At 41.8% G+C, this 18252-nt stretch overlaps 1 protein-coding gene across 8 annotated transcripts in view; it reads left to right on the top strand.

The window, feature by feature from the left end:
* The window catches only part of GRIA4 (glutamate ionotropic receptor AMPA type subunit 4), a 379592-nt gene that overhangs the window by 331495 nt on the left and 29845 nt on the right, over positions 1-18252 (top strand). For all 8 annotated transcript variants that reach the window (XM_082682482.1, XM_082682480.1, XM_082682483.1 and 5 more), the window contains exons 13-14: positions 1549-1747; positions 7544-7791. In XM_082682482.1, coding sequence (XP_082538608.1) covers positions 1549-1747; positions 7544-7791 — 447 coding nt within the window. The remainder of the gene's footprint in view (positions 1-1548; positions 1748-7543; positions 7792-18252) is intronic.

Consider the following 18252-nt stretch of genomic DNA (forward strand, 5'->3'; position numbering starts at 1 on the left):
ATAACTGCAAGTAGGAGAAGGCTATGAACTGAACTTAAATATGTGACTTAGATTAGCAACGCAAATATACAGATTTTTTTAAAGAAATGTGTGCCTTCTCAAAAAGAGACATTTTAGGCACAATGCAGTTGTGTTCCTTAAGGTCCCAGAAAACTCTAAATGTGTTTAAATTCATAAATTCAAACATAGAAAACTGAGTCAGTAACTCTGAATTAATCAAATGAAGAGAAAGCAAAAGCAAGTCATGGGTTGGTTTTGAAAACCAGGATGAAGCAGGTGCTAAGTTAAAACTGTCAGGTGCTACTTAATAATAATGGTTAAGAAGGGAGAATTTGAAAGTTAAAAATGTCATGGAAAATAGGAAATTTTTTTCTTACATTACAAAAAAAAAAAAAGTTTAAAAACAATTTATCCTAGTAATTTTGAAGTCTGATGGTCCCAGGGAGTGAAATCAATGATAAAATTACCTGGATTTTTTATTCATTCCATCCTCACTGTTCCTCTGCACGCACCTTACCCACACATCCCTGATACCAGGGAAAGGATGTGGAGAGAACTTTTTTTTTTGAGGTTTAGTGTCTGTTTTTTAATGGCATCCCCCAGTGCACTGAGAAGTCACACGCTGTGCTCTCGTGTTGGCAATGGCAGAGAGAACCTGTTTAGGGCAGAAAGTAAAGATGTGTTTGGAGATAGCCCATCCTCAGCTCAGATCAGAAATGAAATATCAGGGCGCCTGGGTGGCTCAGTGGGTTAAGCCGCTGCCTTCGCTTCAGGTCATGATCTCAGGGTCCTGGGATCGAGTCCCACATCGGGCTCTCTGCTCAGCAGGGGGCCTGCTTCCCTTCCTCTCTCTCTGCCTGCCTCTCTGCCTGCTTGTGATCTCTCTCTGTCAAATAAATAAATAAAATCTTTAAAAAAAAAAAAAAAAAAGAAATGAAATATCAAACAGACAAAACAATCCCCAGCGGTGGTCACTCTGAGACCAGTCTGAGTCCTCATCTGGTCCAACCCCATTCGGGGTGTCCCACCTGCCCTGGCAGGGCTCCGTCTGAAAGCCATTGCAAGTCCTCTCGGAAGGGCATCTGTATGAAATCTGAGACCTTGCCCGCTGGTAACACGCACTGCTGTTTCATGTACCACAAAGAGATCAGTGATGCTGCCGATGAAGCCACACGAGTGTGTTTATCTCATCACCTGTAGGCTACACCCCAATTCCAGAGATGCTAAAACGTAAAGTGGGGCGGATATATCAGTGAATTTCAGTAAGTGTTTCTTTCCTGTACCTGGGGGAAAGGCATTAAGTTCCACGTTTCTGGAAACACACACTAAAAAGGGAACATCTTCCGTATTTTCAGTGGCATTCATATCCTCGAGGTAGCGTGCCCAGCTCAGATTGTACAGAAAGATAGAATCATTCTGGAGTAGACAGAAGATAAAACTGTAATTGCCATCGTGGTTTTAAACGTACCCTGTGAATTTATGATATTTCTTTTCTTTCTCTTTGTTGGTTAGAGAAAGGAAAATGTGCATTATCTTATCCATGTTTAGATCCCTCTCAGGTCGAATTGTTGGAGGTGTTTGGTGGTTCTTTACGCTCATCATTATATCATCTTACACCGCTAACCTCGCCGCTTTCCTGACGGTTGAACGAATGGTCTCCCCCATAGAAAGTGCAGAAGATCTGGCCAAACAAACAGAAATTGCCTATGGAACCCTGGATTCAGGGTCAACAAAAGAATTCTTCAGAGTAAGTTAAGGGAAAAACTAACCATGAAATGTTCATAATTTTGAAACTCAGGCAGTTTCTGCCAACCATTATATTATGGGCTCTAGCTGTTTGTACGTTTTGCAAATTTAATAGTAATGCTATGTTTAATGCTAATACTTCTACTTGGGAATTATAATCACTTCAGTTTGTAAAAGTTAATTGATTTATTCACATTGCAATAGAGACCCCGGGGAAAAGTAACAACAAAAAGGTAATTAAGACAACTTTAGAGTGTAACTTATCCAGAAGGTTCCAGTTTTGATAATGCTGTGATGATACTGCGTCTGGGAAGATTATAATTTAGATGTGCTTGGGGGTTAAGGGCATAACAATGAAAGCAAGGGTTTTTTGTTTTGTCTCAAGAATACATTTAACTTGCCACATTTGAAACCCAAAACCTTAATTGAAGCTTATACTTCCTTCTGTGAGGTAGAGTCTGTAATCTGTTCCGTAACAATGGATTTCAAAGCACAACATTTGCTTTCTCACAGAATAATGGTAACAGAACTGTTAAGTTCTGGACACCTTCGCAAGATACTATGTGTGCCGATTTCTCTGCTTTTACAGATAGAAGTGTTCAATCTGTTATCGTTTCATATATGGATGCAGGTACCGGGGGTTTAAAAGTTTCTGGTTTTTTAGTTCTTTGTTCCACTGTGAGGATGAATTTTTGATTGGTGAAACTCTTTTACTCTGCTTGTACTTAAATCCAGAGATATGCACTTGATAATGTCTGGTCAGAGATAAGGATTCATTTTGTGACTTCAGAACCATAACATTAAAAGACAGTCAGAGTGACAATTCCACAAATATTTACCCAAGTAATAATGAGGATATTTTACATTTAATTTCAGTTGCTTACAGGTTAGATGTTTACTAATTTAGGAGACAGGAATTTTATTTCCCTGTTTTCTAAGCTTTCATGTAAAACTAATGACAGCCCTTTGAAGTAAGTGGGCGCTTAAAACCCAGTACTGGGAGAGCACATTGTCATTCAAATGTATATGCTTATCATCTTCCCACTCAGCTATGAAAAAAACAACAAAACACCCTACTCTTTAAGCCAGCCTTTAACTGTCATGTACTTGAAGTTCATAAGAGATTTCTCTTTTTTAAGAGAATCTAACTACATGTGTTTACATAATACTGAATTAAGAACAAACCAATCAAAAGTTTTGTCAAACCCATCATTGGACGTTGTTTACAAAAGAAACCAGGCAGCGAACCATGTTCTTGTCAACAATTTAGAGAGAGCCTTGCTAGTAGATATAATGAAACATTTAGGATAATTACAAATATTTGTGGATTTTTCTAGAACTGTAAGTAATGCTCATGACAATGGATAAACTTAACTCACCAGATTTTTAAAACTTACTGAGTGCATCCCAGTCTTTAAAGCTTCCTGATAGAAGTATACTGCTCTAACACATTTTAGCACAATTACAGTACCTTGCCAGAAATCTGTAAATTTCTGACTCCTTCCACCCAAAACTAGGTAAGTAAAATTCAGTAACTTTGCCTAGAAACCATTATGCCTAGGCATCAAAATGGAATACACTTGCATTTTACCAAGCATTGGTGACCGAATTTCATGTAAGTAAGGTAAATATTTGCAGGTTCATCATTCTGCCTTGAGTGATAAAGGGAGAAAGAAATGTCATGTTGATGCCCTGAAAAAAAAAATCAGAAATAACTCACTGTACAGCTCTTTGGCATCGAGCACACAGAAAATGTTTATTTCTAATCTTTATAGAGTTTTTAAAAAGTGTTCCAAATTCTAAAATCTGGTGAGGGAGATAAGAGACCATATTGATAAGAAGTAGAGGATGAAGGGGAGCTGCTTGCTGGGTTTACAGAGCCTTTCCTGCAGGCCACGCCCATCACCATGGCCTGTTCTCTCTGCCCCCCCCACACCCCCAAAATGGCAGCTTTAAAATGGGAAGATTTTTTTATAAGGTATTTATTGTTGCAGAACGGTCTGAACCCTAATGGGACAAGAAAATAATTTTCCCTGGCAGCACCCTTTCAGGAAGGCATAACCGTGGGTTCTCTGATAAAAATCTAATTCACTCCCTCCCCTCCCACAGATGATGGCCTGGTTTAAATAAACCATTTTGTCTGACAGGTGGAGGCAGTGGAATGTGAAGGGTGTTTTTGTACCTGTCAGAACTGTTTTCTCATAGGAACACAGTAATGGTACATCTATCAGCTCCATTAAACTGCCTCAGGCAGTGACCCGTACCTATGCTTCCAAAAAATGTTGCAGTCACACATCGGCTGGAGAAGGAACTAGGCCGTTGGGGGAGGGGGGGACTAATCCAAATGCAACTGTTGCCTTGGTTTTGGCCCCCTTATGAAACTTGGTGTGTTCTGTGTTCTGTACACCTTGCGGAGCATGAACGTGGGGGCGTTGAAGGGCGGTCCGGACCTGTCCCTGATGGCACTCTTGCTGGTGAGGTGTTGAGACGTTACTGTGCACCTGAGGCTCACGCACTGAAGGGCCCCGCAGCTCCGACTTCATACCCCGGCTGCTGTGGTCATCCGTCACTCCGCCGGGGGTGTAAATGAGGTGGATGACTATCTCAGGGCTTAGAAGATTATCAAATACTGCAAACCATGGCCTTGCTGCCTAAGCTGCTGGAAGCGGGGACCTGGCAACAATGTTAATGTTAACTAGAATGCCTGACATTTGTACCTGTTTTCTATTAAAAAATGGAAAGGTGGGAATACTTAATTTTTGAGCAGTTTAAAGGACAGCACATTTTTTAAAGTCCAAGAGTTATTTTCAGTAATAGAATAGTGCTTTAAGTCAGCAAGTTTCCTATGTTGAACTTCACAAAAAGGAAAGAAATAATTCTGAGATTATTTTTCTAATATCAAAAAAATGATGACTTTTGTATCATCTTGGCTTATGACTTTCAGCGTATTTACTCCCCCAGCCTGATCTTTAAAAAGATAATTACAGCTGAAGATTTTAGGGACTTAGAATCCCATTATCACTGTGTTTGGGAGTTTTCTGGGACTGCAGAAATTCCCTGTTAGTCTGTCTCATCAAATTTACAAAGCTTTGCTTGCCCTCGCTCCTTAACACTCACCTCTTGTGGTCACAAATAAGGCACGGGAATATTATTTCCAGTTCTTCCCTACTTGAATGCCCCAGTACTCCCTTCCCCAAGTGAATGTGACCTTATCTCTGTCATGCACCTTGAAATCAGAATCAGAATTTCTAAACATTCGTAGAGTGACAGTGTGATTTTTTCCCCCTGAAGGAGTTGCTTTATTTCTCTCTTTTCCACCGGGTGCTGTATCTTTACAATTTCTTTTATACATAAGGTTTTGCTAAGTGTGGCCCAACTACACTGTGGATCCCTCCTTCTTCTGAACTTTAAGGGAATTAATTCAACTTCTTTTGCATTTCTGGTATATATATATAATTCAATATATATAAACAAATGCAACAGTAATTTCCTTCACATTAGTATTATACAAATGGACTTCTAAAAAGTATCAGTGGCCTAAAGGTACTTTATTCCTTTGAAAAGAAGTAATTAAATTATCTTCCTAATTACCAACCCCTAAAAATACTTTTTCCACCCTGCTGTGTTAGTTTTGTTTAGTGGTTCCAATTCCTTTAAGTAACATGCTAAACAGTAACTGGAAAATTGCCAGATAACTACCGGACTCTCATATTCTTCAAAAATTTCAAAAAATTTTCCATTCAAATAATATGTTTTATTTCTTCTGTTTTCAATATAGTATACATGACAAAGTGTGCGATGTTTGTGCAATGCTGTATCTTTTTAGGTAAAAGTCTTAAGTTATCAGTATATTTTGAAGAGTGATTATACACCAAAAGGACGTTGTTGACCAACATTTGTCTTAATAGAAATAATCAGAATAAGTGTGAAGGACGTCTGTATCTGGTGATCGAGACAGTTTATGATTTTCAGAGTTTGGAACTCACTGTAAAATGGCAGAGTTCATTCTCTGAAGAGGATTGTGTTATTGAAGATGGACTGATTGGGGCCCAGCGACATGGCCTCCCTAGTGGATCCCACAGCTGCGGGTGCTGAGTCCTTATGCTTCTCTGTCCTAGACGCATATAGAATCTTTGCGATTTCATTTAGTAGTTGGTATGCAGTTTCCTAACATAAGGATTTCTATAACTAGAGTTAACCCATCATTATATACGCACACACGCACACATAACCCACAAGCTCTATATCATGGCAGTATTTTTAAGTGTTAATAACATGAAGACATTCATAGGACAATAAAGGATGTCTATTTTCCATCATGATATTTACCAGCATTTGAATATAGAGTAACATTGAATATCTGGGTTTTTTAATAGTGTCCAAGTATGCAAATCTCTTACTGTTACATAGGATGTTGATTACGAAGTTTTCATCTTTGAAACCAAAATTTTAAATCCAACATTTATCAGTTTCTTTCTTGGTTAAACGAATCATTTGATTTTGCCTCAAAACATGTCTTCTTAAGTTTGCTATTCAGGACATTTGTTGATTATTGAAGATCCACCTCTTACTGGACTTTATATTCTGGTAAACAAAGGAGGGTCCATATAAAATGCATATTCATGCTACTTGAGATTTTCCCTCATGCTTAAATGTAAGTCTGAATGAAATGTCCGCTAATTTTTATTTGGATCGAGATGCAAAATCTTAGCATCTTGTTATTGAACAGATGCCCTTGCACCACAGAAGTCTGTGTACCATTGTATAATCGGACATCAGACAGGGGGCAGGTTTCTTGACCTCATTAAATACATGCCTGGGGACATTTGAGTTCATTTAGATGTATTTTCACCTTTAAAATGTCTGTATGGATGAAAAAATCGAACAGGAAATCAGAGACCAGCAGAAGGTTCTAGGTAAATTAAATAGTGGGACTAAAGTAGATGGAGCCCAAATAGACAGAACTAAATAGATTCCTTGGTTGAGGTCAAGGTATTAGAAAGACTAACTCTCCAAAATATATCCTAGGAAAACAAGAATCTCCATTTTTCTTTTCAGCTTTTCTAACTTTTTACTTGGAAAAAACTTGTTCTTGAAGTATCGTTGACATAGGATGTCAGATTAGTCTCAGGTGTGGGGTATAGTGATGCGTCACTTTCATCCATCGCCTGGGGCTCCTGACCATAAGTGTGCTCACTCTCTGTGCCCCCGCCCCGCATTGTCAGACCCTGGTCCCTGGGTGGCACTTGTCATCTCCATGGCATTTATCGTATAACCGGAGGTCTGTACCTGTGGAGGAGTAATCACTTCTCTTTAAAGTCAGTGGATATTCTGTTTGGAGATTTTATGAGAAAAAGCCCTCGGCTGTCTGTTGGATCCAGCGTTTGCCTCTTGGGTTATGGACGTTTGGGTTTGAAGCCCACTATGTCTGGTCCTCGGTACGTGCTCAGCTGCTGGCTTGATCTGACCATCTTTCGAATATGTCTTAGAACACTTCATATTAAAACTTGGAGGCATGAAAAAGGATAAAAATGAAAACAGTATAGCAGCACTCCTAATCATCTATGACCAGAGGGACCTGCTTGTTCCAATATCACTTCTAAATGTCTGCTCTTTCTGTGACGTCCTTAACTGTAAAACAGTTTTCTGACGGGAGAGGAACAGGTTAGCCAGGCAGACCAGAGTTGCAGGACCAGGAAAAGGTACTTTAAAAAGGCTTTCTCCTCGTCCGGTTCAGTCACTATTAACATACTGTTCCCTTCTCTCCTGAATTTGATTTTATTTGCATTTCCTCCAGAGATCAAAAATAGCAGTGTACGAAAAGATGTGGACCTACATGCGATCCGCAGAACCGTCAGTGTTCACTCGGACGACCGCAGAGGGAGTAGCTCGGGTCCGAAAATCCAAAGGCAAATTCGCCTTCCTCCTGGAGTCCACTATGAACGAGTACATCGAGCAGCGAAAGCCGTGTGACACCATGAAAGTGGGAGGAAATCTGGATTCCAAAGGCTACGGAGTAGCTACACCCAAGGGTTCTTCATTAAGGTGGGTGGGATAGTATAACAATGTAACATGTGTTGTTATAATATTCCACCTTCCCTGATGTCCCCGACACAGTGGTTTTATTTTGTGTGTGAACATGGTATGTTCGTTTTTGGTTTTGTTTTTTTTTTTCCTTTTTCTCCATTTCATACGTTTTGATCAACAGTCAGGTAATTTTTTTTTTTAATTTTGGAATAATTAATCGTAGTTGACCTGTATATCTTTTAAGGCCATATAAAAACCAAACTGGTTGAACACTAGCTGCTTCCAGTGGGCCTGAAACATGGGTAGCGATGCTTCCGTGTCTCATCAACTTTTTTTGGTCACTCAAATCTGCACTCTCCTTTTGTCAGCTACTGATTCTACATTTTATCATGACTTTTTTTTTTTTTTAATTCTGCCTGCCCACTAGTTTCTGAGTATGAAGAAATCAACCTCTTCCTAACAAACCACTTTTTTTTTTTTCCATTTCAGTGTTTCATTGATTATGGCATCATTATATTTTAGGTTACCCCGAGGTTGTATTGGTGCTAACTTTGTAACCACATCTATTCATAGTTGGAATCACGATCAGCAGGAAGCTGGGCTCTGATTCTATGGGGCTTACTCCAGTCACACTCTCGCCCGTTGCAAAGGGAGTGTGCTGTCAGTAAGAGCTGTACAATTAGACCCAATGACAGTCCGTAACTGTTCACACACAGACCCTTGCAATGTGATCTGTGAGCACAGCATCTCACATGCGGATTGCTTCGAAAATCCACATGTGCTAAAGATGAGACTCTCATTCTTAAGGAAATGTTGGTAAAATCTGCCCTTTTTGCCCTTTTGGTCCTGGACATAGGGAATTCACATGTTTATGCCCAGGATGCAGAATATCCTATTTTCCTTAAGCAGTAAAGGCTACTGGTGAATTGCTGGGTCTAGAGCAGGCCGAGGTCAGCAGTGACTGACAAGTCACTCCGGTCACAGTGCCGCTTAGAAGGGATTCGTACAAAGCACAGATTCCAGAAGAAGTCAGAATCTTTGCTAAAGGACTTAACCACGAACCCGGTCTTGAGAAGCAATGTCTCTGGTAAGCCTTTGAAACCTGAAAATAATGAGACCTGTACTGTTAGCTGGTAGGAATGAAAGCAGTATAAAGATGGTGTGATTGTTCTCATGGTTTGGAAAAGGGAACTGCAGTGTGCTTTGGATATGTGGGGGGGGGGGCGCGGGGTGACACAGTTCTGAGAAACAGGAACCCTGGAAAGATTGGGTTAACCCAGTATTTATTGTTTGCAAGCAACACTGCAGTAATTAGTGAGGAGTTTGACGGTGTGTCCAAAAGGGACCATTTTAAAAGGAGAGGGAACAAAATGAGCCAGTAAAGACAGACTTGGGTATGGACTTTGGCAGGAAAGCACCTTTCTTTGCACATAAGTTTCGTACAAAACTGGAGGAATGTCCAGGGAGAAAGCCAGGCCAATAAATAACCCTTGATAAAATTCTCCCCCAGAACATTCCAGCCATTCAGAAACTCAGACTGGCATCGGAGTGTTTGGCCTTCGAGGGTCTGTTTTGTAAGATGCGATAGGAGACGTGTCATTTCGGCAAAGCCAAGGAGCAAAGAAATCTCTATTGACACAGGAGTTGTAAGGGCACCCTCGTGTAACTAATTTAAAAGGGCGAGAAGGGGAGAAAGCAATGGTGGTTGATATGTAGATCAGTGTTCAGACTATTGATTACATTCACTGGATGTCGCTTTTGCTCTTAATTAATTCTCTGTGGATATAGCTGCCTTGTCCTCTGTCTTGTGTCTCCTGATAAAGTCAAGTTCCAGGGACTGCATTTGGCCCTCAGTTACGGGTGCGCCTGACTCCCATTGATGGCAAGAGAGAGTTCCCTCTTAAATGTGCCACTTTGTCAAATCCACACTACGGGGATTGTTTGGGAAGACGCTGAAGGGCTTCATCTGTCTAGAACTGGATAATAATCCGCTCTTGGCTTCCCCTCTTTTCCTGTCCTTCCCTGGCTCTTGTTAATGAGGCAATTGTTAAACTCTGCTTCCTGGAGGAGAGTTTGTTTCTGTACTTTGTTTGATATACGCCACTATTTCCTGTGTGAGCAGCCCTGCATGCCAAAACCACAGTCCCTTTGTCCCGCGGAGAACGCTGGAAGAGCACGGACGGCTAACAGCATGCACCTTACCCCCACGGCAGGCACCTTACCCCCACCTCCTCACTTCCCCAGCCCCGGTTCACTAGGCGGGAGGCTCATTAAGCTTAAATCCTCATTCTTACTCAATGAGGAGCTTTCTGTTTGAACAGAGGCAGCCTCGTATAGAGCTGGACCCGTGGGTACCTTCTGTATAAATGACTTAGTTTGTAGGAACATACTCAAAACAACTGCATTCATCACAGCGAGATCGCAAGGGTACATCTGCATGGAGAGCGCCTTTGCAACCTTTCTGCCTTATTTGTTCAGTAGACTGCTTTCCGCTAGGAGCTGTCTTTTTTTTAACTAAGTCTTTGCTTTAATAGTTCTGGATACAGTGAGATTTGGTCTGTTTCATTGTCCTGCTCACAAACTCTGCTGTCACGATTCACTGGGCAGCAGGAGTCTTGAAGAACAGGAGAACTTGAAGAACGCAGAGAAATGGCTGACAGTCTTCCAGTGGTCTAGGGAGTCTCACGTTTCCGGTGCTTCACAGTCAGTGTCCCAGAAAAGAGGAAGACTGGGGTGTAGGATCAGGATGGAAAGCCGAAACTCTGGTCTCGACTGTAGACTTTCAAACAAATGCTGTGTGGGTGGTGATAGAGACGGTCTCTGTGCCTGGGGTAGAAAACACTGCAACAGGGGGGACCAGCGCCTGATTTCACGGGAGAGGAATAACTCTCCGCGTTGTTGGAAGAGACTTTATTTCAGACTTGTGTTCGTGAGGTTTACAGAAAGCTTTCAGTTACAGAGAAGTGCAGTAACCGTGCTCAGAAATGATTGACTTTCTGGTACTTGGACACAGATTCGTCAAGTTTGAGGTCATAGAACTAGGACTGTTGATGCTGTTGAACGGAGCCTCTTTAGATCTTACTGTGATAAAGTTTGCAATGCAGTGTGAGGAAGTTCATGAGCGATCACAGGCGAGTGTGTCTGCGAGCTCTGTTGGTCAGCAAGAGAACCCAAATCTTACCGGCATAGTTAGTTATTTTCCAAAGTCATCTTCTGAAGAAAACTTTTAGTTCCCATTGTGAGATGAAAAGGTGAAATCTCCTCTTTTATATTATCTCTGAGCTCTCCCCACACTCTACTATTTCTCTCAAATCTTCTTTTCATAGGCACGATACCATTTATACTACTCTCAGCATCCTGGCTTCCTTATCGTTCCTTCTCCAGCACCCTGACAGCCCGATACTGTCGTGGAATCTGTCCTCTGGCTGAGGAACGTTTATAACCTGTGCTTTAGATAGTGCCGCAGTGCAGCGCGTAGCGTAGATGAAAGAGGCGTGTGTCCACGGTGACTTCACTGCACACCAGAGGAGACCTGCCTGTGCTCTAGTAGTTACTGGACGGGAGATGTGCTCACCCAGCAGCACATATTCTAGTCTTCATTGGGCAGGAGAGCCGTATGCTCCACTGACAAAATCCGGTCTTCGCTGTCTCACCCACGTTCCTCTGGTTGCTCTTCTCTCTGCTATGCAACAAGTAAAACGGGCATGCTTAGAGGGAATCCTAACTTAGTTACTGCAGAGGTTCCTGGGTCCCAAATAGCTGTGAGATGGGAATACCCCCTTTGAAGACACTCACAGTCCATGGTATCTGCAGGTGGCGCCTCCAGGGAACACAGCGAAGGATCCCGACTGAAGACTCCCCCGGCCTCTGTAAGAATCTGTAGATTCGACCCTAGTGTTTGAAGCCAAGTTTGAGGGGAAAAAAAAAAAAAAAAGCCAACAAACACTAGTCTCCTACCCTCTATTATTCAACAGTGATAATTTTATTCAGATTTTGCCTTCTCTAAAAATATTGGCGAGACTGGGTCTAAAATAAGACAAATGCTCTGTCATCCACCCCACCCCTAAAGTGATGTTTCAGAAGAAAGCAGTTCCAAAAGGACTTGATCAGTACTTGAGATCTGGGCAAATTGAGGCCTGGTTGGACCTGCTGTCCTCCTGTCCTAGGAGCCCATGACCGCAGGAGCAAGACCTCTGAAACCAGGCACGTGCGGCTCAGTCCACAGCGGCCAGCTCCAAGCCCGGGGCCACAGCATTGGGGGGTAGCACAATTTCACCGGCCCTCTTCTTTCCGTGTTGTGTGCAGTCCCAAGCCGGCGTCTGCATCTCCATCAGTGTGGGCAGCATCCTCTGTAGGCCCGGTCCTGTTGGAGGGTCGTTCAGGGCACGTGTATTAAACCTTGTATTCATATCCACATACGAAAAAATATATGATCCTTAAGGAACCACCTTCTCATGTGAAATCAGTGATAGGTGTTTACTCATCAGTTGGAGGGTACTTGCAAGGTTTGGGAACAAGGGACCTGCTGGATGTTGTCCGCGAGAAGAAAGTTGGTGTCTGTTTCCGTGTTAGTAACAAGCCGCTGTTAGCACCTGAGGTGGACATTTGAAAAGCTTACAGGTACAGAAAGTGAAACCTCAGTGCTAGTAATTCCTGAGCAGCACTTGGCCTCAAGTGAATTAATTTTTCACTTGTTTTCAGGAAATGAATTGCAGTAGATTAGTACATAACTTTTTTAAAAATTTTAACTGTTATGGAAGAAGAGATTTCTGTATGTGCTGCATATGAACACCCTTCATTCTTCTTGATGCTATATTAAGAGATGCTGCAGGTGACTTAGACCTTGTGATCCCTTACAACTTGGAATACTAGCTGGACTAGGGATTAGAACACACGCAAACACACGTCCATCATACACGCACACAAGCACACAAACCCGGCTGGGATGTGCTTCATCACTTACCTGGTTTCCTCTCAGAGATGCTGATGTTTATTGCAGGGCCCCGGGGGTTATTGCATCACCAGCTGAGATGCACATGGTACGGTTACCAATACTACATGCATCCGAGGGGGAAATAATCCCCTTCACTGTCCATATACTCCATCTTTCCCTTCCTTTCTCGATGTCCAGTCCAGTAGGAAACCTGAAACTTCTCCACTGCCTTTAGAAATTACTACTTTTTTCAATTAGGTCTTGCCAGTGCTTGAAGGATGACTGAAAACACAGCTCCCAGGAAGAAGAAAAAGATTGTGGCATTTTTCTGCATTTCTTTAAGATTTACCAGGCATGAAACGTGTTTGCCATTCTTCCTACTAGTAAAGAAAAAAATGCCAATATGATTCGCCATCACATATTTGCCAGCTCATTCAACAGATGGCCCTGGAGTCCCCTCTGAGAATTTGCTAGTTGTTGTCAAGTTGCTCCCTTTGAGTTTGGCTCTGTGACTGCCATAGGTAACACCACATCTAGATGTTTCTAAATTTAATGTCTAGCTGTGTGCTCCTACTCACCATGACACGTAGAAACGTGTTTTAGTAACTTGTCTCAGAAAGTGGGTAATTCATGGTCATTTTAGTTTCAACCACTTCAAAGAGAATTAAATATAAGGAGATAAAAATGCTATAAATGAGGTTCACCAGGTCAAGCCTTCACAGCCTGATCGGAGGACACACCGACACTGGATGTCAATTGTGACAGTTCTGAGAAAAGTGAGAATCCCAAACTTTTGTTCTTTAGTCCTATGAAATTGCCTTGTAAGCAAGTCCTATAGAGAAAGAGAGCCTCCCAAGAAAACATGTATATCCTGTGTAATTCAAATCGACTCAGTGATAGCACAATTAACGTGAGTGCCAGACCTGTAGCCAACCAAGTCACGTGGCCTTGACCCACGTGTGCCAACAGTACTTAGGAGGCACAGTGTTGTGTCTAAGACCAGAGTTTGTCAGCTGCTAAGTGGATGAATGTATCCTCACGTTAATAAACAAGTGTTGTTGTCTTGCCAGTGCCCTTGGGGGGGGGGGTGTCTTTCCTCAGACTTGGCATTTCTGGCTTGACCCCTGAGGAACCCACACATGGGCTTCCACCCAGCACTGCAGAACCTTCAGACACTTGCTTTGTTGTTCCCTCGTGTCCCCCTGTCAGCCCGAGCACTAGAGCTGCCGTTGTGTCCGGAAGCCGTTCTGCAGAGTGAGAGTGAGCGCTGGGGATGCCAGAATCTAGAAGGGGGCCCAGCTCAGACAGCCTACTAAGAAAATCAGGTCTGCGTAGTCAAAGCAAAGAATCGAAAAGGACGGGGTGGGGGGAGAGAAGGGTAGGGACAGGACAGAAGGGAAATGTGGCCGCAGGAATCTTAGAGCTGGGAAAAGCGCGGCGGCCGCAGAGGTCCTGCTTTATGGAGAATCAGACACACTGGTGTGGCCCATGCTGGGTTTGCTGCCGCCAGTTAAAGTCTCAGCCTTAGGCCAAGCACCCCCCACCAGAGAAATTGCTGGTGTGAAACGTCTCTCTGCTGGGTGTGAGCAGCTTCTGCCCATGGCTACAAAGCTCCTCTCTGGGCCTGTCTGTGCCCAGTTATAAGAGAAACTGTCCGATAGTGTACCTCCCTAGAAGACCTCGGGCTGTAGAACCATGAATTTTATAGAGAGTAAATGCCCTTGTCATTCACAAACCAGGAGCTGCTGATTTATCCTCGGAAGACCAGCAAGGTCAAGTGATAGGGGGGTTTCTTGTTTTTTTGCTTTTTCGTGCATTGCTTGTATAGGATTCTGTTCTCCAGACTTCTCTTCCTAAAGGGAAGGCTGCAAAGACAATCAGCCCAGGCTGCTGCAGAAGAAGGGGTCAGTCAAGTTGTCAGAGAGATCCCAGCTCCTACTCCTCTCCGCAGTTCGGTAGGAACAAGACGAGAAGCATTATCCCACTCTACCAGATTCCTACCCCTGACTGTCCGGAGTCCGTCTTACCTGAGATCATGGAGGTAGGGCGGAGAGGGAGTGCACGAGAGAGGGAATTTTTCCATACTTGGAATAATCAGACAGGTAAAGAGTATTTCAGACTTGCATATGCGCATAGGACTTTGGAGGGAGCATGGTAATCAGATTTACCACGAAACTCCAAAATACCTGTAATAAACTAAGTGTGTTGCTCACTTTACTGTGGACATGTCATATTCTCCTAAATGTAGAATTCTATGCAATACTGTTTTAATGCAGTTTTATCCTAATGATAAACTTCTACTTAGTGCATCATAAGTAAATAATGGTTTTCCATAAAAATGAAACTGTTTTAGCAGAGATATGGGAAACCAGCCAACCACAACTTGAGACATTATTATCTTCCTTTTGTCTCTAAAGATAATATCAGCCATGATTGGGCTGAGTTTATGATTCATACTTAAGGAAGGGAAGATAAAATAGCTTGGTAGATATTTGGAATGAACTGGAAAATAGTGCAGACTCTGGTTTAGGATTCTGTTGTTTTAATTTAGCTAAGAATGAGAAACAGCAGTTCATTTATTTTAATGTTTGGTCCCCTACCCCCAATTCAGTCCAATAACACTTGTTTTCAGAATGAAATAACAGAATTTGAGATAACTTTGCCACAAATACCATATCCCTTACATCCTTGCAGCACCGAAACACAATCACCAGCCTCAGCCCCAGGCCCTCTCAGAAACAGCCTTGTATTAATTCTAAGAATATCTTGTGACTGATAATCATACTAACAGAAGTTAGAAATACTTTGTTTATCCTCCTTGATAACAGAAAAGTCTATTTTATGATTGAAAGGAGTTTATTTTAAATGGACAGATTCCATACTCTCTGGAAACCTGAAAAGCCATTGTTAGGGCTCACCAATACACTTCATACAAACTTTATGAGACCATTTCCTTATGCTCCCTTAGTATCACATGACTCAACAGCGTAGACAAATTAAAGGCAGAAAAATAATTCTAGCATCAGTTCTGCCTTTCCAAGTTTATAATTCCCAGATGGGGAAGAAGTCTGTCATTTTTAATACCACTGACCATGCAAGGTCCTGTCTCGTCATGTTGAAATAAAGTAGTCTTTATTTAGCTTACCTCCCCCCCCCCCAAGGTACTCAGGAAAGAAACTGACACACAGATAATTTTTTACAGCATTATTATTCAGTCTTTATTCTCTAAGCATTCAATCTTTGCAAGTTAGGCAAAATAAGAATTAAAGTGGAGTCAGTTAACCAAATGTGACATAAACAGCTCTCTACTTTGAAAGAGAAGAGGAGTGTGTGGGACCTCTCACCACAGAGAAAAGATGGCGTGAACTCTGTGGAGACCTGCACACAAGACCTCTGCTCTTACAGAGAATGTTTGCTTCCTCGTTGGGGCTGACAGATACGCACCTTCTGAACATCCTTTTTCAAAATGGTAACAGGCCAGAATCCCATTAGTAACTGAGAGAAGCTCTTCTCAGATACCCAGCCCCCTATTCTTCTGTCTTTTCAGGTATTTGCAACTAAAAGAAAAAAAAAATCATAAAAGCATTTATCAGTGAATATAGCTGCTCTAAGTTGTTAGTGCCTTTTGTATGGAAAGGAAATTTTTAAAAATAGGCTGGAGAAATAGAAAAGTTAGGATGAAACCAAGGATCCAGACCCCTAAGTGGGTACCATAACCTTTGGCTTCTACTCAAGGCCAGGTGGAGGGAAAAAGTCAACAGGGTCCAAGAAGAGCTCACCTCAGATGGTCTCCCAGAGTAAAAAGCAAAGAGCAAAGGCTAACAGAAAAAGAAGTTACTTTCTTTTAAATGATACAGCAATGTTAACATCGTAGAAGGCAAAGAATCAGTTCATATATTATCTAATTGATGTTCTTTCTAATCTGTTCACTTTTAAGAGGTGATGTTTAAGTTTGGCTTGATGATAGAACTCTAAAAATTACTGAGCAGTATATTTCTTAAGTGAGACAATAATAGTGACCGTGAGGCCTGAGCGTTTTTTAACCACCCCCACATCGTTCTTTTTACTTTCTCCTTTTCACCCTCTTATGATGTCATTCTGTTAAGAGGAAGAGTCTAGTGTGTAAACCTGGTGATTCACAGACCTGTACCCCTGGGGATAAAAATATATGTTTATAAAAATTTAAAAAAAAAAAAAAAAGAGGAAGAGTCTGTCAGTCGGTGACATTAAGTGACTTGCCCACAGTGCCACAGCTGAGACTGGAACAGAAATCTTCTGGCTCTCTCCAGTGCTCTTATGGGGAAAGAACAAAAGAGAACTTTTTAACATAGATACAATTTGATTTCAAAACTTACTCAACAGTTTCTGTGATTCTCCCGTGTTGTATTTCAACAATATCCATAATTTCAAAGTGTATTGCGAGTACCCCATAGAGCTCAAGGAACTGTTTATATTAGGGGGAAAAAAACTACTAAATAATTCTGGCTAAGTTGAAGAAATAACACAGGAATAGATTTCAGGTCAGCATAAAAATTTTACAACAATTAAAACTGGTCCAAAAGTGGGAGGAAATTGGCCAAGATCCCCAACGTCAGAATTGCTTGAGTGGAAACAGAAGAGTTTCCCACTTTCAGAGTCTAAGAATCTGTGTCACATCCTGCATTATCTTTAGCAAAGCAACCAAAGAATTCCTTTACACCTCTTTGAAGTTGCTGACAATAAGACTGAGGAGAAATTCATCCCCAGAACCTCAATACAAGCTCATCTGCTTTTGGAATTTAATAAGTCACATCTTCGGGGCGCCTGGGTGGCTCAGTGGGTTAAGCTGCTGCCTTCGGCTCAGGTCATGATCTCAGGGTCCTGGGATCGAGTCCCGCATCGGCCTCCCTGCTCAGCAGGGAGCCTGCTTCTCTCTCTCTCTCTGCCTGCCTCTCCATCTACTTGTGATCTCTGTCTGTCAAATAAATAAAATCTTTAAATAAATAAATAAATAAGTCACATCTTCAGTAAATAGCTAATTTTTATCACATTCTGTCTACACTGTGAAATAGATATTTAAGGAAAGCACTTCTCTTTAAGAACCACAGAGCTAGAGACAGACGCAGGTCTTGTTTTCCTCCCTGTACAGACATTTAAAATTATATACTGACGTCAAACTTTGGGCAAGGTACAAATCTGACAAAGTTCGCTGAGTTGTAAAAGGGGGAGTAAAGCAGCAAAAGTGAGGCATGTGCCTATGGAAGGACTTGCTTTTGTTTATTTTTTTTAGAACAGCATGTATGCTTCCCTATCTAGATAATGATAAAAACTGATCCATGTAATATGGTACCCCATGGCGTTTCAATTAAAATACTTGAGAGAGTAATTTTTAAGGGCCCCTGATAACATCAGCAACATTGGTTGCTACTTCATTTATTTTTCATTTTTGCCCTTATCACAGATAGCAGCCCATTTATGCTCTGAAGCATGTAGACTGCACGCCACTGGAATTTCATCCACACAGCTTCACAATTTACAAGTGTATTATTATAGGAAAAAAGGAAACT

This window comes from Mustela nivalis (assembly GCF_964662115.1).
Source record: "Mustela nivalis genome assembly, chromosome: 9".
Lineage (NCBI taxonomy): Eukaryota > Metazoa > Chordata > Mammalia > Carnivora > Mustelidae > Mustela > Mustela nivalis.